The sequence below is a fragment of the Neophocaena asiaeorientalis genome, unplaced genomic scaffold, assembly GCF_003031525.2.
Source record: "Neophocaena asiaeorientalis asiaeorientalis breed wild unplaced genomic scaffold, Neophocaena_asiaeorientalis_V1.1 scaffold100, whole genome shotgun sequence".
In the NCBI taxonomy this organism is placed as follows: domain Eukaryota; kingdom Metazoa; phylum Chordata; class Mammalia; order Artiodactyla; family Phocoenidae; genus Neophocaena; species Neophocaena asiaeorientalis.
In genome coordinates this window covers 9,580,255-9,604,572 of record NW_020173955.1, presented here as the reverse complement: position 1 = coordinate 9,604,572, position 24,318 = coordinate 9,580,255, and the positions used below count along the sequence as shown (strand labels likewise).

The window sequence follows — 24,318 nt, the reverse complement described above, 5'->3', positions numbered from 1 at the left end:
TCTTTTTTATATTGAGCCACATGGGCTGCTTGTAAATCTTGGAGACTAATCCCTTGTTGGTTGCATCATTTGCAAATATTTTCTCCCATTCTGTGGGTTGTCTTTTCATTTTGTTTATGGTTTCCTTTGCTGTACAAAAGCTTTTGAGTTTAATTAGGTCCCATTTGATTATTTTTGCTTTTATTCCCATTATTCTAGGAGACAGCTGGGAAAAGATATTGCTGTGATTTATGTCAAAGAGTGTTCTGCCTATGTTTTCCTCTAAGAGTTTTATAGTATCAGTTCTTACATTTAGGTCTTTAATCCATTTTGAGTTTATTTTTGTGTATGGTGTTAAAGAATGTTCTCGTTTCGTTTTTCTTATATGTAGCTGTCCCCTTTTCCCAGCACCCCTTATTGAAGAGACTGTCTTTCCTCTATTGTACAGTCTTGCCTCCTTTGTTGTAGATTAATTGACCATTGGTGCGAGGGTTTATTTCTGGGCTTTCTATCCTGTTCCATTGATATAGGTTTCTGTTTTTGTGCCAGTATCATACTCTTTTGATGACTGTAGCTTCGTAATATAGTCTGACGTCAGGAAGCCTGATTTCTCCAACCAGGTTGTTCTTTCTGAAGATTGCTTTGGTTATTTGGGGTCTTTTGTGTCTCCATACAAATTTTAAGACTTCTTGTTCTAGTTCTGTAAAAAAAGGCCATTGGTAATTTGATAAGGATTGCATTGAATCTGTAGATTGCCTTGGGTAGTATAGTCATTTTGACAATATTGATTCTTCCAATCCAAGAACATGGTATATCTTTTCATCTGTTTTTGTTATGTTCAGTTTCTTTCATCAGTGTCTTATAGTTTTTGGATTACAGGTCTTTTGTCTCGTTACGTAGGTTTATTCCTAGGTATTTTATTCTTTTTGATGTGATGGTAAATGGGGTTGTTTCTTTAATTTCTCTTTGTGATCTTTCATTGTTAGTGTATAGAAATGCAAGAGATTTCTGTGTATTAATTTTGTATGCTGCAACTTTACCAAATTCATTGATGAGCTCTAGTAGTTTTCTGGTAGCATCTTTAGGATTTTCTACGAATAGTATCATGTTGTCTGCAAACAGTGACAGTTTTATGTCTTTTCCAATTTGGATTCCTTTTCTTTTTCTTCTCTGATTGCCATGGCTAGGACTTCCGAAACTATGTTGAATAAAAGTGGCGAGAGTGGACATCCTTGTGTTGTTCCTGATCTTAGAGGAAATGCTTTTAGTTTTTCACTGTTGAGAATGATATTAGCTGTAGGTTTGTCATATATAGCCTTTATTATGTTCCCTCTATGCTCACTGACATTGAGAATTATACAGCATTCCTACTACCCCAGCTAACTCTTAGGAGTACACTCATTTTGATCCTTAAAGAAATGTGATACAATTTTTCTACACTGATTGAGAATTTTTGTCAATACATTTTGCTGGAATAATGATAAGCTGCCTGAGTCTGTGAAATTGGGTAAGAGCTTGTTATTTTGGTGAAGGCATATGTATTTTGAAGATCTATCTTCAAGCCACTAGGTACAAATATTGAATGTGGTTTGAATTTGGAAATTGAGTGCTTCATCGTTTCAGATTGGACCACTATTGTTAGGATACATTCACTTTTAAATCCAGCCTTAATACCTGTGTGTGTTTAGAGTATCTTTTTCCAAAGAATGAGTAACAATCCTCCCCCAGACCCCCACCCCGGGGAAGTTTACCTAAGTGCTAGGTGTTTAGGGACTGGGGATTTTGTTTGATTCTTCTTTAGGAGTTTGGAGTAAATCCTTTTTTCTATCTTTCATTTCTTTTACTTGACTTAAATCAATAGAATATGCACAGTAATTCTGGCTCCCCTGCTTCTGAAGCTGTCACACGTGTAACATTCTTTGTGATAAAGCCTTAAAATATCATGAATAAATAGTGATATGTTAAAACTTTATAAACCTAAGGTGTTGTTATGTGTATGAATAGTGGTACCAATATTGCATAGAATAAGAACAGAATCATGTAAATGGATGTTATATCATTTAATCTTTATTCTTATTCACATTTTATAAAAATTCCACAAATATTTGGGACTATGAAATGAGATGCAAAGTTACACACATGACTATTTTCAGATTTCACCTCTGAGCTCACAGCTTAGAAATTCCAGGATTGAGGATCTCAGTGGCCTTGTAGGAATGGAACAGGCTGGTACTCAAAGCTGCCACCATTTTGGTCTGATTTTGCAAAACTTCCAAATCATCTGCTCAGAAAGCTTAGCTGCTTAGCTGAAACCCCAGCTGCTCTTCAAGATAAGCCATGATGACAGAGTGGCTATAAAAGTAGCATCTCATAGATAGAGAAGCATGGACAAGCTCAGGCTGGTTGAACAATAGCTCCTTCCTCTTTGAAAGGAAAGGAAGATAGATGGAAATAATGAATTTCCGTGCCTTATTACTTTCTTTTGGGAAAGTGATCACATTTACTATAAATTAGGAAGGAGGAATTTACATAAAGTATGGAACAGGTCAGAAATGAGTAGACATATGGGATCAGGCAGTTCTCCAGCATTAAGCAAGGACTAAAGATAGTAATACAGACTATAATTCTGTAAATGGGTAGATAAAAACCATAATAATAAGAGCAACAGCTAACATTTAAAGAGTGCTCAATATTTATTAGACACAGTAGTATGTATTATCTATAGGTTATTTGTGTGCAAGGCAGGCGCTATCTTTATCCCTGATTTGGAGATGAAGAAATCAAGGTACACAGAAATTAAGAATCTTACTCAAGGTCATTTGTAGCTCTGCTAGCTTTTAGACCCAGGGTACCTGATTGCAGAAACCATACTCTTAAACAGTATGCCATACTGCCTCCCATGAATTTGATAGTAGATTCATAGTCCATCCATTGGTGGTGTTAATGGGGGAGGGGATGGTGCGGATTGGTGGAATATGGCCCTAACAGAGGCAGAGTTCTAGATCAGCAGTTCCCAACCTTTTTGACATCAGGGATTAGTTTCATGGAAGACAGTTTTTCCACGGACAGGGGAAGCTTGGCTCGCTCGCCTGCTGCTCACCTCCTCCTGTGTGGCCCGATTCCTAACAGGCCGGGGACCAGTCCTGGTCCATGGCCCAGGGGTTGGGGACCCCTGTTCTAGATTGTTTAGGAAGTGGTACAAATACCTTAACTATCAAGGTAATCCTAAAAAAAAAAGGTCCATTCCAACAGACATTGGGTATTGTGGGAGTCTCCCTTTAAGTATTAGGGACCCAAAACAAGGAGATTGAGACTTCACAGTGAGAAACCCAGCCATGGGAAACTGGGATACAAAGCAAGGAACTCAGTCATGGTAGACTGGAGTAAAAATAAGAGGAACAGTAATTCAGGGCAGAGGCAGGAAGATCTTGACCTGCTGAGGGTGGAGTTGGTCCCAGAGTCAGATGCATAGCTGTGAGTCTGGTTAATTTAATATATTCAGCTCAGAGGGAAAGAGAAGCAGGGGCATGAAGCTAGGTAGGCCACTACAAATTAACCCAACTGGGTTAGAGTTCCAGGCAAGAGGCTAATTTTACTAACATTACTTCTCCACCACGGCAGCCCCTGCTTCTATGAGAGATGGTGGGAAGTTGTGTGGCAGTGACATTTAAATACCCAAGGACTGTGGAACAGGGAGATGAATTTTCATGCCATAATTACAAAATTCAATAGAATCTTTTCACATATATCTTACGGCCTAATCTAAGTTGTTATTCTCTTATTTATTATTTTTTAAGAACCATAGTATGTTAGGTAATATGTTGACGGTAGAGTTTCCTAAGCCATTTGGGAGATTATTAGAAAGAATAATTAGATATGAAATTGTTATTTAATTATTCATATCACTTGTTTATGCTGTTTTATAATAAGTTTTGGAGAATGTATATGATTTGGGGAGCTCTTGATTTGTATCCTTAAAGGATAGAGTGAACATTCAAGATAGTAGTACTTTGGAAAATCATTTATTTAAATAGTTTCCATTTGCTGGTCTTGTCCTCTATTCCACGGAAGAAAAAAGTAAAAAGCAAGTAGTGTTTATCCAACTCCCTCCATATTTTATCTCATAACAGCCCTAAAAACTATACAACTATCTGTTCTTTCTAAAGCTTATGATTTCCTAGATCTAGTTGTAAGTGCTGTTAAAAATTGCCCCCAAAATGTGTTTAAGAGCCCAGTTTCGTTTCATTTGTGCTAGGAAGCTGTTTTCCAGATGACTGGCATGATAGAGGGCTGTTTCTATCCAAAAATATTTCTCTTGCTTAATCTGTGTATTTGTCACGTTCTGTCCAGTAAATAGCTTTGTTATAAAATGGGTCTGAGATGTATAAAAGAAAAAATGCATCCAGGAAATGCAGTTACCTTCTGTTATGTAAATTCTCTAAATTGAGACAGTTCATATGCATTTTTGAGTCTCATCTCGCATTAGAGAGTTGGCCTGAGATGGAGAATGAGCATTGGTTTGAGTTGAGACCTGTGCTAAATGCAAGCATCACCTGTTTAAGGAGCCGCCAAGTCAGTTCACCTCTGAGTTTGTTTCCTGCTGTGTCAGTTGGCAATAATACCTATCTTGCAGGGTCCTTATGAAAAAACAAATGTATATAAAGTTGCAAATGTAGACTTTCAGTAAAAGCTAACTGTTACCACTCATTGGCACCTGAACTATTCACTCGAGAGTATCCACTCAAGGCTATCTACTCAAAAGAGTTACATAATTTCAAATTATAAGAAAATGCTTTTGATATAAAAGGTAGTTTCCTGTCTCCCTGGGCACTCCACATAGCCTGCTGCACCATTAGCTGTTGCTATCTGCAGTTAATGATGACAGTTTGGTATGCATCCGGTAGTATGCTGAGTGATTTACATATATTATTTCATTTAATCATATTTCCTTTAATTTCATTTAATCAAAATTTCCTTTCAGGAAATTTTTGGTCTCTGACTTTCTGCCATGACTTTGACCTATGTGTGTTTTCTTTTAGAACATGTATTCTTTTGACTTTTATCTGCCTTAGTCTATGCACGCTTTGCACTGATGACTTTATGCAACCAAACTATATTGGTTAGGAGGCTTTGGGATGCAAATAGAGAATCAGAACTGATCTGGCTCAAAACAAATAAAGGGAATTTTTTCCGCACACACAACTGAATTATTCTTCACTGGGCTCTATTTCTCTGTGATTCTTTTCACTCTGTCTTCCGTCATGGCTTCCCGCATTGTATTAGAAATGGCCGAAGCAGTTCCTGACATGACATCTTTATGCTACATTTTCCATGGGACTGGAGAGCTTCCATTCTCCCAGACAAAACTCTTGACTTCCTTTGACTGGATCAGTTTCGACCTTGTGTTGCATTTGACATAATCACTGGGACAGGGGGTGTTGGGGTGCATTGACTGGCTTATCCTTGCCCTTCCTTCAGTCAATCACTGGACAAGTGGAATAATGTTAATCTGCTTAGTTCAAGCCTAGACCTGAGGTTGTGATCAGTGTCACCCAAATCACAGAGGGGCATGATGAAGCAGGGGGTGAAGTGGTACTGGGAAGATAGATGTCTTTATCTTGTTTCTAATCTCACATGGAAAGCTTTCAACATTTTACCTTGAGTTATGATATTTTGCTATAGGTGCTTTTTATTAATAAAGATATTCTTTATCAGTTTAAGGAAATTACCAACACAGTTAGCTAAGACTTATTTTTTAAAATCATGAATAAAAGTTGACTTTTATTAAATGTTTTTTCTAAATCTGTTCATGTGGATTCTTTATTCTGTTAATGTGATAGATTACACTGATCAATTTTTAAAACAGCTTTAATGGGGTATAATAACATAAACTGCATGTATTTGTAGTATATAGTTTGATCATTTTTCACATATATATATATATACTTGTGAGACCATCACTGAAATCAAAATAATGAACATTTTTGTCACTCCCCTCCAAAACTTTCCTCAGGCCATTCTGTAACCCCTCTCTGTAGTCCCCTTCCTCTCATGCACCCCACCACACAGGCCCCCAGGCAACTACTGATCTATCTTCTGTCACTGTAGATTAGTTGCATTACTGATTGAATTTTGAATGTTAAACTAACTTTCCATTTCTGAAGTAAACCAAATGTAATCATTATATATTAGCTCTTTTTCTTACATATTTCTGTGTTTCTTTACCTAAAATTTTGCTTAGGATTTTTGCATCTATGTTTATAAATGTGATTGGACTGTAATTTTTTCTTTCTACTAACACCCTCATCAAACTTTGGTATCAAAGTGAAGCTGGTTTCATAAAATGAACTGGCAGTTGTTTTTCATTCTCTTTTCTATTCTCTGGGAGAATTTGTGTAAGATAGATATTATTTTTTCCTTAAGTATTTGGTTTGAATCAACCAGAGAAACCAACCAGACCTACAGTTTTCATTGTGGGAATGTTTTTAATTAACGATTTGATTTTAAAACAGAGAACTGCTTACATTTTGTTTCTTATGCTGTCAGTTTTTGTAAGATGCATGTTTTCTTGACCTTTTTATTGAAATATACACACAGTAATGTGTACAATATTAAGCATAAAGCTCGATGATTTTTTTACAAATGCACAATTTATTGATGTAAAGTTGTTCATAATAGTCTCTTATCATTTAATATCTGTAGGCTCTGTAATGATATCCCCTCCTTTATTCCTGATACTGATTATTTAAGCTTACCTTCTGTATTTACTCATTTTTCTCCATCGGGGGTTTATAAACTTACTTGTCATTTCAAAGAACCAAGTTGTATCTTTGTTGATCTTCTCTATTGTATGTTTGTCTTCTATTTTATTTATTGCTGTTTTAATCTTTTTATTTCTGTCCTCTTATTTCTTTAGATATAAGCTGTTCTTTTTATAAATTTTTAAGCTCATTGCCTTTCACCTTTCTTCTCTAATATATGTATTTGGGGACACAAATTTTCATCTTAAAGTGGGTTTAATGTGACTCATAAATTTTCATGAATATTCACTTCAAAATATGTTTTATTATCATTGTGATTTCTTCTTTGACCCATGGGTTATTAAGAGGTGTATTTCTTAATTTACAAGCATTATAGATTTTTCTAAGAATATTTTTGTCATTGATTTCTAGTCTTGATTCCTAAGTGGTCAAAGAATTTACTTTGTATGAATTTGATTTGTTGGAATTTGTGACAATCTGCTTTCACATATGGTTGATTTTTATAATGATCCATGTATATAGATTTATTGTATTTATTTAAATTTTTATTTTACTTTTGACTGTGTTGGGTCTTTGTTGCTGCACGTGGGCTTTCTCTAGTTGTGGCGAGCGGTGGGCTACTCTTTGTCGTGGTGCACAGTCTTCTCATTGCGGTGGCTTCTCTTTTGTTGTGGAGCACGGGCTCTAGGTGCACAAGCTTCAGTAGTTGTGGCACCTGAGCTCAGTAGTTGTGGCTCACGGGCTGTAGAGCACAGGCTCAGTAGTTGTGGCGCATGGGCTTAGTTGCTCTGCAGCATGTGGGATCTTCCCAGACCAGGGCTCGAACCCGTGCCCCTTGCATTGGCAGGCGGATTCTTAACCACTGTGCCACCAGGGAAGCCCAATCCATGTATATTTAAAAGCAATGTGTATTCTGCAGTTTGGGGGTACAGTGTAGTATGTGTGACTATTAGGTCACATATACAAATTGTGTTTTTCAAATCTTGTGTACCCTTATAAATTATTTTGTCTGATGTACATGAAAAAGATATGTTAAAATCTCTCTGATTTTATTTTTAATCCTCTATTTTTTTGTCAATATTTGTTTAATATATAATTTTGGGCTATGTTATTAGGTACATAAAATGTAGAATTATTATCTTTTACTAAAGAACTCAAACTTTTATCATTTTGAAGCATACCTATTTCTAATAATGGTTTTTGCCTTAAAGTCTCCTATGCTTGATGCAAATATGGTTTATATGCTACGGTTTATGCATTTTCTTTTTATATATAAAATCCCCAAATATATTATCATATACTTAAAAGCCCCTAATATATTATTATAACTATTGTTATATTCAGTTAATCAAAATTCATTTAGATTTATACACATTTGTCCTTTTTATCGTTCTTTATTCCTTCCTGCATCTTTGAGCTCCCATCTGGGAGCTGAATACAGCCTTTAGTATTTTCTTTAAAGTAGGTGGTTGGTGAAACACTCTCTACATTCCCCCCCCCACCCCACTACAACACGAAAAGTGTCTTTTGTTCACTTCATTATTGAAGGGTAGCTTGTAGGGAACTCTAGATTTACAGTTATATTCTTTCAGCACTTTGAAGCTACCATTTCATTTTCTTCTGGCTTCCCTCAATTCTTTTGAGAGATGAGCTATTAGTCTAATATTTGCTCCTTTGAAGTTAATCTTTTTTTCTCTCAGTTTTCTTTTAATATTCTCTCTTTAACTTTAATTTTCAACATTTTTACTATGATGTGCCACAGTGTGCTTTTGTTTTTATATATCTTGCTTTAGGTTCGGAGAACTACTTGAATCTATGACTTTTGTCAATTTGGGGAAAGTCTCAGCCATTGTCTTCTCAAGTACTGCTTCTTTCTCATTCCCTCTTCCCTCCCTTCTAGAGACTTTCTCACTAACTTTCTGGTCAGACCTGAATGGATCCCTGGCAACCTATTTGACCCCATCACCTGCCATACTCTAACTACCTTGCTCTTTTTCTAATAAGCCAGCATACTGCTGCCTCAAGACTTTTGAAGATATTGCTTCCTTAGCCTGGAACGCTTTTCCAGACATGTCCAAGACTCATTCCCTTACATGATTCAGGTCTCTGCTCAAATGTGGTCTTATCAGAGAGGCTTTCCCTGACCACGTTTTCAAAATTATTACCCAGACTCCTCCTCTTCTACTCACACTGTGCTCTAACCCTTTACCTAGTTTATGTTTCTTCATAACACTTATTAAATATGACACGTCATATATTTAATATGTATTTGCTTATTCTCTGTCACCTTTCATTAGAATATAAACTCCATGAGGGAGGAGACTTCTTTGCTCACAGCTATATCCCAATCCCTGGAATTAGTATCTGGAGCAGAGTTAGGTGCTCAATAAATATGTATGGGATGAATGAATGACTAATAGATGATGGATATAGGAAGATAGAGTTCTCTATAGAAAGTGAAGAAAGCAGACAAGGAGAAATAAGCTAAGCAAGGATTTTAATTTTTATAATCTATACTTTGTTCTTTTGCATGTAAAGATAGTATCTTTGATCACATTTCTTTCCATGATTCTTACCTAAAAGAGTAAAATGAAATACTAATATGTTCAAAAGCATTGCTTTCATTAGTTTAAATTAACTGGCATCTCAGCATTTAGTTTAAACACGTACTCCATAAATTTTTAAAGACTTTTAATTTAAAAAATATTAAACCTACTGCATTAGTTAGCTTGGACTGCCATAACAAAATACCATAGACCAGGTGGCTTAAACAACAGAGAATTATTTTCTTACGGTTCTGGAAGCTAGAAATCCAAGATCTGGGTGCCAGCATGGTCAGGTTCTGGTGAGGACTGTTCTCCTGGCTTACAGATGGCTCTCTTCTTACAGTGTTCTCATATGGCCTAGAGAGCGAGCTCTGGTGTCTCTTTCTTCTCTTGTAAGGGCACTAATCCCATCATTAGGGACCCAGCTCATGACCTCATCTCAACCTAATGATCTCCTAGAGGCCCCATCTCCAAATACTATCACATTGGAGTTAGGGCTTCAACATACAAATTTTGGGAGTGTACAATTCAGTTCATAGTACCTACCAAATAATATGCGTTATTTTCCAGTGAATTAATGAATAGGTATATTTAAGACATTTCCAGTGTTTTTCATAGTGTGAAATTATTATGATTGGACATAAAATCTTATTCAATTACTTTTGCAAAATATTGTGAATGCTTATAAGTCAAAGGCTAAATTGGCCAGCACCTGGGTAATGCCTGGTTTATTTCATTTGTGGTTTGTAGGGATATCTATTTATTATGTAGCTATTTAGGGACTCACATGAATACATCATTTTTTTATGGGCAAAAAACCCTAACTCTGATTTTCTACATGTCTTTTGTACATTTATTTCCCTAAGTAAATCATAAATCCACCTCTAATGCCTAGACCTACACACAGCATGCAGGCATTATAGCTACTCAGAAAGAACCTGTCATGTAGGTCAAAGCTCCGTGGCTGGAGAACTGACTCCTCTAATAGTAATGATTTTGCCTCACCGGCACCTACAGTATTTTTCTAGCTTGCCTGAGGTCAGCATGTCTTCCCGATGTTCATGGATTATGCTGCTTTTCCAAGAATGTCTCAAAGGGATCCTGCTTGAAAGAAAAGATGCCATACTCTCACATTTCACTGCTTATAAAGAAAGCGAGAATGGCCTCTGTCTTGTGCGTTTAGTCAGCTTCAAAACAGAAATGGAACTGATAGTCATCAACCCAGAGTCTCCCCCACCGCCCACGTATTTTCTAGTCTATAATGAAGCTAATGAGGTAAATAAAATGAAGCTTCCTAGAAAAGTGAAGGAGGAGAGCATCCACCACCTCACTGCTCCTCCCATTCCTCACCCCTGAAATAGGATTGTTAGTATCTGCTATGATCTAGAGGACTATTTGGGGCTGTGCCATCTGTCCTCATTAGAAGCACTGAGCTCATAATGACTAAGAAGCTCCAGGGGGTTGTCTAAGCCACCAAGGTTAGAAAGGGGCGCAGCATTATCACAGCTGAGCTAAAATTTAATATGATTCTTACTTTACCACCTATGGCGACCTAAGAAGGTGAGATGGCAGACAAATATAGGAGCTTAGTCATAGCTCACCAAAAAGCCAAAAAGCTGTCTTCATGATGGAATAGGGAAGAAGAAACTGGTAAATATTTCTAAATGTCATATGTTTACATACGAATTTAGTTTTAGAATTCTTCTCTTGTGAGAACTATGTACTTTAAAAATAATCCCTAAATTTAAAGTATTTATATCAAAAATTGTACATATACTCACCAATTAAAAATTGGGAGTGTTCCCTAGAAGGAAGTGTAACCCCAGTGGTCCAGGGGCTGAGAATTCTGTCATTAGAGGTGGGGATTTCTTCTCAGAATGAAGTTAATGTGGTGTTCCTACCTGTGTGACCCCGTGGATGGTTGAGGGGGTCTGGGGTTATTCTTTTTTTCATTAAAAAAAAATTATTTATTTATTTATTTATTTATGGCTGTGTTGGGTCTTTGTTGCTGTGCGTGGGCTTTCTCTAGTTGTGGCAAGTGGGGGCTACTCTTCTTTGCGGTGCATGGGCTTCTCATTGTGGTGGCTTCTCTTGTTGTGGAGCATGGGCTCTAGGTGCACAGGCTTCAGTAGTTGTGGCTCATGGTGTCAGTAGTTGTGGCACACGGGCTCAGTAGTTGTGGCACATGGGCTCAGTAGTCATGGCTCGCGGGCTCTAGAGCGCAGGCTCAGTAGTTGTGGCGCACGGGCTTAGTTGCTCCGTGGCATGTGGGATCTTCCCGGACCAGGGCTCGAACCTGTGTCCCCTGCATTGGCAGGCAGATTCTTAAGCACTGCACCACCAGGGAAGCCCTAAAAATCTCATTATTGATTAAGTTAGATCTTTACAGATTAATACAGTTGAGTATCTTTCCATATGTTTATTGACCATCTGTATCTCTTCTATGAATTTCCTGTTATGTACTTTGTCCTTGTTGTGGTATTTTACGTTTTTGTTCTTGATTCGTAGGAGTTTTCACTTATTTTGGATAATAATTTTATCTATTATATATGTGGCAAATATTTCTCCCCAGTCTGTTGCTTGACTTTAATTTATTCGTTAGTATTATTACTTTAAGTTGCAGAAATTTAACATTTTTACCTAGTTATATCTGCTAGTGGGTGGAGTAACTGTGGGGAGTTAAAAGTTGGTGTGCACGTGAATACAGTCTTTTTGGACAATTCATGGTTAGGTAAGATGTTGGTCTGGGGTTATTCTAATGAAGGTGGGTAGGATTGAGCGTCTCCACAGAAGTGTTGGGGGAAAGGAATATCACCATATCTCAGTAGTATATTTTTAGAAACTAAATTTTAGATGAGGAATGAAGTCACAACCCTTGAACTAAGAAGAGAGAGAAAAACTCGGTATCAGTTGATTAATTTATGGTGAAAAACACACCTCATTCAGGAATCAGTCTACATGTGTACCAAAACATGGCAAGCAGAGAATCATAAAAGAAAATTGCCTTTTCCCAGAAAAGTAAAACTTGAAAACTTTTGTGGCCTAGAGAACTCACTCTCCTGTTCCAAAAAAGATATTTCTTTTTCTGACTAAAAACTTGAAAAAGTTGTCTCTCATCAGAGCTCCTGTAGCACACCTAAAGACATCAATACCTTTCTCATTCTCTAACTTTTTGTTTCCCCATTTTTATTGGTCCTCAGAAGTTTGTCGTTGCAGCATCCCCTGCCTCATCAATACCATAACAAGTGAAAATTCCCAAGACTGAGGCTTATATTACGAAGCTTGCAATTTAGACAAGCAGCTCTGAGATGAGCAGCCCTCCTGCACATGGAGTGAGGAACACAATGATGCAGGAGTGAGAAACCCTGAGGGCTAGACCTAGGGCTATTATTACCAAGCAGCCTGTGTTTTTCCGGCTTCAGTGGCTTAGGCTGCAAAATAAGATCCCTTTTACTTTTGCCGTGGAACCCAGATCTAGCACTTTATTTTATTTTAGTAATTCTGGAAAGAAAACATTTAGGCCAAAGGGTTGCATTTCTGTTCTCATTGAGGTAAAGAGGTTTTGTACCTTTTTATTTTTCTTGGTAAAATCTTCCCTTTTAATCTGGTAGCCTTTATTTTTGTTCTTTTCTCTTCCTTTGGCTAGCTGGAGAGCAAGTGCCATAGACATGGCCCAAAGAATATATTCTTTGCACCCTTGGAGCAAGGAGTACCAGAGTGGAGCACCCTATCCCCTCTGGGCAAATGCCTGCGAGTAAAAACATTTTTAATTCAATCAGTTCAGTTATTATAAGCTGAATTAATCTGTAATTGTGGCATATCATGGGAAACTATTTATGACATAGGCCAGCTGACCCTTATCCAAGTTTCCATGGAAATAACAAGTATGTTCTTGGACTGTTCTAAAATTTCCAGCTGCTTTAAATGTGATATTGAAGCTAAGAAAGAAACCTTCTATTAATAAAATGTATTTGAAATGTGTTCTCAGGTGCTCAAGAGGTAGGCCTAACTTGAAAAAAACTGACTGAAAAGATTCAAGGTGCAATAACCATGGGCTTTCCCTCAAACTTCTTTAATTGAAACCTCTGATATTATTGTGTTGTTTCTATCTGAAGTCAAATGGGGGAAGAGATTGCAAAAAAGTTTTGTGGTTTTGTATTTTTTCCTCTATGAGATAGAGACTTACCTATGTCAGGAGAAGAAGAAGTATTCATAGTTTTCTCTTGAATGATCAAATAAAGTTTTTGTTCAAGAGATAAACCATATTCCATAATACCAGATTTATTAATCAAATGTATTGCTGTTAAGAGTGTGAAAATGTTTCAGATGAAATGATAGTATATGGGAGAAATTACCTATGTGTTTATAACAGGCCTAACAAAAGTGCAGACACCATGACTACATTGCATGCTTGGTGAAGGTAACGGCAGGTTTGCCGTATTCATAATATTTGAGTTAACCTGTGCAAATCCATGCACACCACTATAGAAACGACTTTCACAGTGAGGTCACTGCTGTCTGCAGCAATTACAGCAGAGCATCAAACAGGATGGAAACCACCAGGTTTGGCAAACAGGATATGCTTACAGAATTTAGTAATCCTGAGGTGACCCAGCCCATCACTGATATCCCTGAGACAACTGCAGGCTTGTCTACTCATTTTGATTTCCTCCATTAAAATGGAAAATAGGATTGTATTTGACATATACTTGGTGCTTTAGGTAAAGTATACAGTCATCTCTCAGTACTCGAATGGGATTGGCTCCAGGACCACCCCCCTCCCCCATGGATACCAAACTCCAAGGATGCTCAAGACACTTATATAAAATGGTGTAGTGTTTGCATATAATCTATGAGCGTCCTCCTGTATACTTTAGGTCATCTCTGCATTACTTATAATACCTATTACAATGTAAATGCTATGTAAATAGTTGCTGGCATGTGGCAAATTCAAGTTTTGCTTTTTGGAACTTCCTGGAATTAAAAAAATATATATTTTTTCAATCTGTGATTGGCTGAATCTTTGGATGTCAAACTCATGGATACGGACAGCCAACTGTATAATCCAGTTAGCTTCCTTCTTTGGCAAATCCCTGAATCAGTGATTTGCAGACCTTTAGTATATATCCTTTCTCACCATTCTAAAATTTGCTTGTTATGAATTTATGTATTTCCAGTTTGTGATTTTTCTTTTGACTTTCTTATGGATTTTATTTTTACCATGTAGATTAAAAACTTTTTTCAAGTAGTTGTATTTATCAATATTTTCCTTTATGCCTCCAGATTTTAAATAATAGAAAGGCCTCGCCACTCCAAGTTAATAAAGAAGTTCTCCTTTGTGTTCTTATAGTATTTTTACGATTTTGTATTTTTAAAATTTAAATCTTTGCTCCTGTGGAATTTACCTGGTGTACAGCATGAGGCATGAATCCAACTTAATTTTATTAAAAATGTCTCTCCAGTTGTCTAGACAATTTTTTGAGTTGTCCATCTTTTCCTCACTTTCAGATGCCATGTTTATCATGCCATGTTTATACACCAAATTCTGTATGCATTGGGGTCTATTTCTAGACTTCCTGTTCCATCCTATTGATTCATTTGTTTATTCTTGTGTCAGTACTACACTTTTAATTATTGTAGCTTTATATTATAATAAGTGTTAGAAATAGCCCCCTTCATTTGTATTTATTTTTGGAGGCTTCATTGACATTCTTTATTTATTTATTTTTTTTTTTTGCGGTACGCGGGCCTCTCACTGTTGTGGCCTCTCCCGTTGCGGAGCACAGGCTCCAGACGCGCAGGCTCAGCGGCCATGGCTCACGGGCCCAGCCGCTCCGCGGCATGTGGGATCTTCCCGGACCGGGGCACGAACCCGTGTCCCCTGCATCGGCAGGAGGACTCTCAACCACTGCGCCACCGGGGAAGCTGACTTTTTTTTTTTTTAATGTATTTTGGAATTTGCTTGTCTCTCCTCCACCCCTTCCTCAAGTTTTGGCCTTGTTATTGTAATTACAATACATTTCTAAGTTAGCTTAGGAAGAACAACTTTATGAGATTGAGACTTCCTAAGAACTTGGCATGCTGTTCACTTTGTCTCCTTCAGGAATGCTTTAAAATTGTATTCATAAATCTTACACATTTCTAAAGTTCTTTTTCTTAGATATTTCATCTTTCATTATTGCTATTGTAAATGGAGTCTTTCCCCATTTCACTTTAAACTCACTATGTTTGTTCATCTGAAATGCATTGATGTCTATATAGTAATTCTGTATCATGCTACCTTACTAAATTTTCTTGTTTACAGTACTTTTTCAGTTGAATATCTCAGGTTTTCCATAATGATTACAAATTGTGATAGTTTTTATTTCCTTCTCTGAATTTCTGTACTTCTAGTTTCTCTTATTAACTATATTGTCTAACATCCAGTACTGTTAAGTAATAGTGGTAACAAGTGAACATCCTTCTTTGTTCCTGACTTTAATGGGGATGCCTCTACTGTTTCCCCAGTAAGCTTGATGGTCACTTTAGGACCAGGGTATATTTTATCAAGCTAAGAAGGTGTCCATCTATTTCTTAAGTTTAAACATATTTCTAAATAATAAAGCCCCAGACGTGTGTATCTGCAGCCTCCCTAGCATGATAAGATCAAAGCTCTAAAAGGAAACTTAAGACTTTCTAGTCCACCTCACTCCCATCATGAGTAATAAACTCCAGTCACAGTAATAAATTCCAATTACTTCCCCCCAGAAGTCCCAAAATTACATTGGAAAACAAGCTGGAGCTAAAAATCATTGTATCTTAGGTCTCACACCAGTGTTCTTTTGGGTACACAAAATTAACACTGAAAACTTATGATTATTTTTCTCTTCCATTGTGCATTTTCCTTGAGATTTTCCCATTTTATCCCTTTCTTTTCATCACATTGTTGGGACTTCACATGTGCGGCTTGGCTCTACATTCTTCCCCACTGCTGAGAAGCCAAGTTTATGAAGGATTTTTAGACAGTGACATAATCCCTTCCCCACCCCGAAGACCTCTGCTGTTTGGTCTTCTTGGACAAAATGCATTGTCTTCCAAATACTGCCGGTTACTCCTGGAATTAAAGCCGAAAGCTTGCTGGAGCCACTTGAACACCTGAAAATATGCTTTAGCTGTGACAGTGCCTTTAGCAAAGGGATGTGAACCAACAGTAGATATGTCATAAATGCCATTGTGTCTTATATTCATTTGTGAGTGGTATTCAGATATCAAAAGAAATTAGGTCCTAATAGGTTTACAATCTTCAAAGGAAAAAAACAATTATATTATTAGTACTGTACTTCTGATTTTGATGTGTCATAACTTTAATAAACATAGAAATTAGTAAAACATTTTATATGCTAAGAAACTTTGTATACAAATGGGAAAAAGCCATTTGGCAAATTATGTTCTACTGTAAAACAAGATAGTATTTCTCTCCATGTATAGTTACTAGACTCTGGAGTCAGACCTGGGTTTGAGTCCTGGCTTTACCACTGTCTGGCTGACTGACTGAACACAAGTAACATAATCTCAATTGAGTCCTGTTTTCCTAATCTGCAAATGGAGTCAGGAATACCTTGCAGAGTTGTATAAGAAGAGAATAATGCACATGAAGTGCTTAGCACAGTGGTACCATGATGTAAGCCCTGAATAAATGAGAGCTATTATTAGTATAGCCTATTGTTAAGAGCCATAATACAGCCTGTTGTTTTTCTTTAAATTACATGAAGTTAGAGGTCAAGGAACGAATATCACAAGTTTTACTCAATTTGGATCTATAATTGCAAAACAGCTCAGTTATCGACATAGCCCTCTTTCTGAGACTTAGAACTAAGGTACTTGTAAGGATTTGACTGAAGTCTGCCCTGGCTCTTCTTTCTTGGGAATTATTTGGACAGGCATGGCAATTAACACTTACCTAAAACCTCAAGCCTAAAAATATGTTATTACCTTTTTTAAATTAGGTTTTCAGTAGCCAATTATTTTTTGACCATTTTCCACCGATAAGTGGAATAAACCACTACAGAAGACTAATATGATTCATACTCTACACATTTAGAGCTATAAAGGACTCAGGCATCTTTTACTTACACATTCATTAAGTAATTTTGGAGTGCCTAATTTGTACTAGATATAAAATATATATCCTTAAAGATATATAGATGAAAAAATAGATTCCATACTGTGAAGAAGCTTACAGTCTAGTATGGTGTCTAGAGAGGAACTTAAAAGCCACCTTTTATAATATATGCCTTCCTTAATATTCCTAACTTCGGGGTTGGGGGGCAGAATAGTCTTATTTTATGGTCCCATAGCACTCTATGCTTGCACTTATTTTAACATTTCTTACACTGTACATTGGCTCCCAAGCAAGAATGTAGGCTACTTGAAGACAGGAACTGTGTCTTACTCATCACAGAAGAAGATACCTAAACATGATCTTAAATAACTTAAAATTGAGAGACAAAGGCTTATCTACACTACTAACACATATAAAGAACTAACTTAAATATAAACTTGTATGAAATAAAATACTATGGGAAGTAGGAGGTTTTAGAGGTTATTTAGAGGAGATGGCATTTGAATTGAATTTAGAAGGAATGGTAGGATTTCCAAAGATAAGGAGGCGGGGAAGAGAATCCAAGATGAGGGAAAATCATGAGCAAAGGCACAGAGGCAAGACAGTGCGTGGGCTGCTTGAGGAATAGCAAGGACTCCAATGTGAGTAGATGCTGGCAAGAATGCTAGGGAGGGACTTGGCTGTAGCTGACCTTGAATGCAACAGTAGGGTGTTAGGACCTTCTTTTGCAGGCAGTGGTGTGTTGACAAGGATATTTTTACAAAAGGGATTAGATCACTTTGTCAGTAGTGTGAATGACGGGAAGAGAAAGATCAGATTCAGGAAGGGAAGCCTAGAGATTTTTAGTAATGTAGATAAGAGATGTTGAAGTAAAAATAGATATGGAAAGGAAGAGAGCAATTCTGGAAACATTGTGCAAAAGGACATGTCAAACCCTGATCTTAGAGTAAGAGTTGGAGATTCCAATTTGAGTCATTTTCTCAAAGGTGATGGCAGAAGCTCTGGAAGTGGCTACGGTCACCCAGGAAGAGCAGAGATAAAGTAAGCCAGGGGAGGCCACAGAACCTTGGGGAAAGCTTATATTTAAGGGCTAAGTAAATCTTCAGATTTAGAAGAAATGATGCTTCAAACTTGTTACTAAAAAGATGAGGAAAACTGTGTCTTTAGAATTAATCGGTTTGCCTAGTTTACAGCAGAGCCTTTTAGAACCCAGGTGCCCCAACTTATAACTCAGTGCACTATTAGTTTAATGCTCTAGACTCTAGTTTAATGCTAAATTTAAAAATCCCACCTACCACCTTTCCCATCCTCATCTATTTTGGTAAGACAGACTAAACTTGAATTTTAGACTCCTTTACATAAATCAAAGTATCCTGCATCTCTTATGCTTCTAGCTACCAATAGCAAAGAGAAAATTTTGCCATTGGAAAATTCAGGGCAAGCCATCCATATGGATGCCACTTAAAATTATAATGTGTGATGTGAATTGATAGTAAGAATTGTAAAAAGCCTAATTAAGTCTACCTTATGTTTCAAAGGCAATAAGTTAATCTTACATATCAGTACATGTTTTTATATCCTTTATGTTAAAAAAAAAACCCTGCTGCCATTTTCAACACTGAATTATCCTTATTGTCCCCAAATACCTTGTTACATACATAAATGGAAAGGTTTTGCTCAAATAAGCCAAACCAAATGATTTCTTTAGTTTTACAGAAGATTTTGTTGCTATTAATACTGCAGTCTTCTATGGCATGTGCCAAAGGTGTAGTTTGAAATTCTGTTTTTCACTCAGTGAAATATTTATACCTCAAAGAGGGAGGGCTAAAAAGAAAGGATATGAAACTTTGATGCAGACCATCTTAAGAAGCAAGAATGTGATGGGGTCATCTCAGAAATAGCATCATCCTTGCTGAACAACAGAACTAAATAATATTTGGCTTTTATCATTTATTTAGCTGGAAGAGCTAAGCTTTGAAAATGAACCATCACAAACCATAATTAAACTGTTTACAACTCAACTCTGATAAAAGTCAGTTGATAAAAAGAGCAGGAACAATATAAATACTAAAGCTTGATGGCCCATACCTAGATAAAAATTCCCCGCCCCCCAGGAAATGGATTTTAACCATTTGTGGTATAGTAAATGATCCTATTAGAATTCTAATATATGGACCTACAGCCTACCCCCGAAAAACCTGAAACATACTTTTAAATTGGCCAGTCATTTCCTAGCATTGAAGTTCCAGAAAGATGGTGGGTTTTGTTGTTGTTTTATTTTTCTTTGCTTACTTTGGGTTTCTTTTTAATTTTTGTTTTTCTTAAGCAAGCATATTTTATTAAATATACATATAGAAAAATATGTTTCACAAATGTACAACTCAGTGAAGTGTCGCAAATTGAATACACCCATGTATGTAGCACCCAGATCAAGACAGACATCCCCAGCCCTTCAGAATCCACCATCATCCTCCCTTCCAGCCAGTAGGTACCGCCCCCACCCCACAACTGTTGGCAGACAATTATCATGGGTCTCTGATACTTCTGCACATCTTGTGAGCAGAGATACCACCTGCCTTTGTTCAGAGTACCCTTTCAAGTTTATTTGAATAGCCTTGCAAGACAAGAGTGTTTTTCTCCAGAGAAAAGGGCAGTTTTGCTTAAGTCTTGAAAAAATAGAGATTGTGTCTCTTATTATTGTCTTTTATTATACTGTTTAGTATGTTAAAGATGTCTCCCTTCAAAGCAAAGGGTAGGCATGTTTACTTCCCATTATAAAACTGAGGTTACCTAAACTCAGGGTTCCTCTCCTGTAATGCAACCCAGCGTGTGTGCAGGTGTCACCTGGCTTTCTTCATGTTGCATAATTAGGAAGCAGGGCTCAAGAAGTTGCTGCAATACTGACACTGGCTATTGAGTTGTAAGGTTCTTTGTCTCTTGACTCAGCAGCTGTTAACTAGGCAGGGAACATAATAGTTTGTAAGCAGGGCAAAATCTCAGACTCTTCACTGTTCTTGGTAGTAATCACTATTCCAACTTCTACCACCATAGATTAGTTTTACCTGTTCTTAAAATTCATATATAAATGGAATTACACAGCATGTCCTCTTGTGACTGGCTTCCTTCATCCAACCTCATGTTTGTGAGATTCATTCACATTATTGCACGTAGGCATAGTTTTTTATTTCTCATAGTATTCCGTTGTGTGAGTATTTCAAAACTTACTTTTTCTACTGTTGATAGATGCTGGTGCAGTTCCTGCTCTTAGAATTGGGCTGTTATAAACACTTTTATGCATGTCTTTGTGAATATATGCAGTGCATGTATTTCTGTTGGGTATATTCCCAGAACTGGATCAGAGGGTGTGCATAGATACTGCCAAACAATTTTCTAAAGTATCTGTACTAAGCTACTCTTCCACTAGAAGTGTATGAGCATTCTTGTTTCTCTGTGTATTTCTCCACCCTTGTTATTTTTCATCCTTTTAGTTTAGTTTTGTTTACGTGCGTTTATTTTACCAAGGTGCACATAAGGAAAGATAAATATGCCAATGGTACACTTCCAATTTTACAAAGCAATCTCACAAGTATTTTTGCCATTTAGGAAAAGAGATACATCAATTATTAAGTTGTTACCAGGGTGAATTGTCAGGACAATCAGAGCCACAATTTTTTTGTAGGTTATTTTTCCATAAAGACAACAGTTTCCAAAGTCTTCAGAGTCTGATAAGACCAAGTTATTCAAATTATACTTCTAAAGATACAGTTTTAACAGAAACGGGTTGAAAACTGTGTGAATATTCACAAAAGTCTCCATATTGTACCAGAAAGAAATTAACATTCTCCCAAATGTTCCCAACTAAAAGCAAAAGAAAATCTATACAACCACATCTTGCCAGTAAACAGAAACAGAGAAAGTAATAAGGTTTTACTAAATACTAGTAAAATTAAGGGCATGGTATTAATTTTCTACATAAAACACACAAAGTTGCATTGTTTGTATTTCTTTAAAAAAAATCATCTTTTGGCAACATAGCACTTCAACCACCTTCAATTCTCCCATCCCAATCCTGAGAAAAGTACTTCTCCTCCTATCACCACTAACAAGAGAAGGTATCCCTTCCTTGCAGGCTCTGTCAATCCTGTGTTTATTCTAGGCCCATATTTCCCCTGGCTCATTTCTGCCTCTGGCCGTCTGTTCAGTTTTCCTTCTCAGGGCGGGCATCCATCACAATCTCTTTAGTTCTTCCATCCATTCATTCCATGTATGTCTTTCTTTAAACCAACTAGGCATTGCTATAGATGGGTGAGGGCTGGGAAGAAGGCAGAGAGGGACTGAAAGCTCTGATAGTCTCCTTGACAGGACCATCTCTCTGCCTCTGGAAATGATAAACAGCCAAGTTAAACCGAAAAGCCTGCTTCTGCAGATGCTTCTGAGCTACCACTTTTTAAAAAGAGATAGAAGTGATATGAGAAATAGAAGAGAAACTGTACACCTACCCTGGTGCTGCTGGCACTTCTTCATATTCAGGATGAGCAAGGGAGACAAAAGTACCTTTTTTTTTTTTTTTTGCGGTACGCGGGCCTCTCACTGTTGTGGCCTCTCCCGTTGCGGAGCACAGCCTCCGGACGCACAGGCTCAGCCGCTCCGCGGCATGTGGGATCTTCTCGGAGCGGGGCACGAACCCGTGTCCCCTGCATCGGCAGGCGGACTCTCAACCACTGCGCCACCCGAGAAGCCCCAAAAGTACCTAACTTTTGTATGGCTTCACTGGTTGAGGCTGAGAAAGCCTGGTACTTAGCAAGGACACCATCATTATCCTTGCCATGCAAATAGGGTCTAACTCGTCACCTCAACCACTTGCCTGACAGTCAGTAGGGTTCCTGAGTGATGGTGAGGAATTGAGGTCTTTTAGGGGAGAAATAGAAAGGTCTTTAATATGATGGCAGGAAGCCTGGGTCTACCACCAGTTCTGAAGATCCTTGTTGACCAAAAACCAGAAAGTGGAGCTGACAGTGGTCTAGAAAATGTTCATCCAGCAGGTGGCAGCCTAAGGGGGTGGGTGTAGCCAGTAGCAGGCAGCATTAGGTGATCAGAGAAGCAGGAAGAGCAACGGAGTTGCATAAACCAGAGAACAAGCAGCCCCCTTCTCTCTCTTGACTTTATTAATGCCCAGCAATTGTCCACAGGCCACGTGCAGAGCCCAATGAGTAAAACAGCTCTTAAAAGTAGCTGGAGGGCTTCCCTGGTGGTGCAGTGGTTGAGAGTCCACCTGCCGATGTAGGGGACACGGGTTCGTGCCCCGGTCCGGGAAGATCCCACATGCCGCAGAGCAGCTGGTCCCGTGAGCCATGGCCAATGAGCCTGCGCGTCTGGAGCCTGTGCTCCGCAACGGCAGAGCCACAACAGTGAGGGGCCCGCTTACCGCAAAAAAAAAAAAAAAAAAAAAAGGCTGGAAATCCAGATGGTAGTAACTAGACCAGAAGCCTTGGGAGCAAACAGGGTCCAAGCAGTGCAGACAAAGGCAGTGCCATCTGTAGCATCATTTATTTGGCTTAGAAGAGTGTGAACTACCACCATGCAGCATGTGATATTAATGCACAACAGCATGCCACGGGGAAGTGAAGCAGCATAGCCACGAAGGTCTCAATCTGGAAAGCTGAGAGAGCTGGATGTCCAGTGGAGGGAAGGTGCAGAAAGGTGAGCACAAAATCGGTCAAAGGCATACCCTTGCTGTTGCTAAGGCCTAGGTCTGGCAGGAGGTGGTAGGGGACCTGTGTGGGAGTATTTCCAAGAGCAAAGGTTAACCAGATTGGAACCCAAAGGGCCTGGGTATCTCCACTGGCTCCCTTGTCTGGAGAAGTCTAGCCCTATGGGCTCCTTCATCCCGGAAGTACTATTGCAGTGGATTTGGCCAGAGGTCCTCTTTGATAATCTCAGCAATCCTGTCAGACTCTGGAAGGCTGTGGTCTGAGAACCAGGCAAAGAAGCTGCACATGAGGTCTTGGTTCCTAGGAAGAAAGGCCTGGGGTTCATGGCCTGGGTGCCATATGATCGGAGTGGAAAGAAACACCACGTGCCCCGAGGATCTGACCTCGTATTCCTTCACAATCCAGTTGTTTCTTCGAAAGAAGAATTATGGGTTTCTTCGAAAGAAGAACTTGAACTTGCACCCCATCCTAGGATGTCTGAGTTCCTTCACCTTATAATTCGCTACGTACCTGAACATCTCTGCACCTCTGCCTCTAATCAGGGCAGATAGCTGTGGGTGGTTCCGAACGGTAGTGACTCAGAAGCCCAGGGTGTACCTCCACTGCAGGTAGTGTTGACACATGCGCCCAAAATTGCACCCGAACTGGAGGAAGGCCCGGTCAGCCTGAGGGTGTGCAGTTCCAGCTGGATGGCCTCCAGGGGATTCAGGTGGAGACCCTCACTCTGGGCCGGGGCCTTGCCTTGTCCTTCGCCTCGTTTACCCCTCTGTGCTCCTCCACCACTTGCATTTCCTCAGCCACTGGCTTTTCCTCCACTTCAATCCTCTCCTCCTTGTCCACTGCTTCTGAGAAGATGGTGCCCCTTTCAGTCTTCGCTTCCGCGGCCTTCGCCCCAGTCATCATCAGCTCAGACTCTTACCGCTCTGTGCCACAGGTTTCTAGGGCCTTCTCCCCACCAGTTTCACACTGAAAGCCATTTTTCAGGCTGCTGTCTGCTGCCGCAGTGGCAGAGGCTGCTTCCACACCCTCCCCAGGTGGCACGACCTCCTCCCGCCCCGCTTCGGCCGCTCCATGGTCGCGACCCCCAGCGACTGGGATCTGGGGAGTAGGTCCGCAGCCCGTGGCGCCCTCTGGGTGCGCCCCCTCCACCGGAAGCTGGGGCGGTGGGAGTGCTTTGATCTCCAAGCTGCCCTCACTCATCTCCACCATCACCTCATCCT

At 38.7% G+C, this 24,318-nt stretch overlaps 2 protein-coding genes across 2 annotated transcripts in view; one reads left to right on the top strand and one right to left on the bottom strand.

Annotated features, from left to right (window-relative positions):
* Positions 1-24,318, top strand: part of ACYP2 (acylphosphatase 2) — a 160,140-nt gene that overhangs the window by 99,052 nt on the left and 36,770 nt on the right. The window lies entirely within an intron of this gene.
* Positions 23,191-24,318, bottom strand: part of TSPYL6 (TSPY like 6) — a 35,018-nt gene continuing 33,890 nt past the window's right edge. The window contains 3 exon segments of the mRNA XM_024753024.1: positions 23,191-23,774; positions 23,777-23,824; positions 23,827-24,318. Of these exon segments, the coding sequence (XP_024608792.1) occupies positions 23,191-23,774; positions 23,777-23,824; positions 23,827-24,318 (1,124 nt within the window).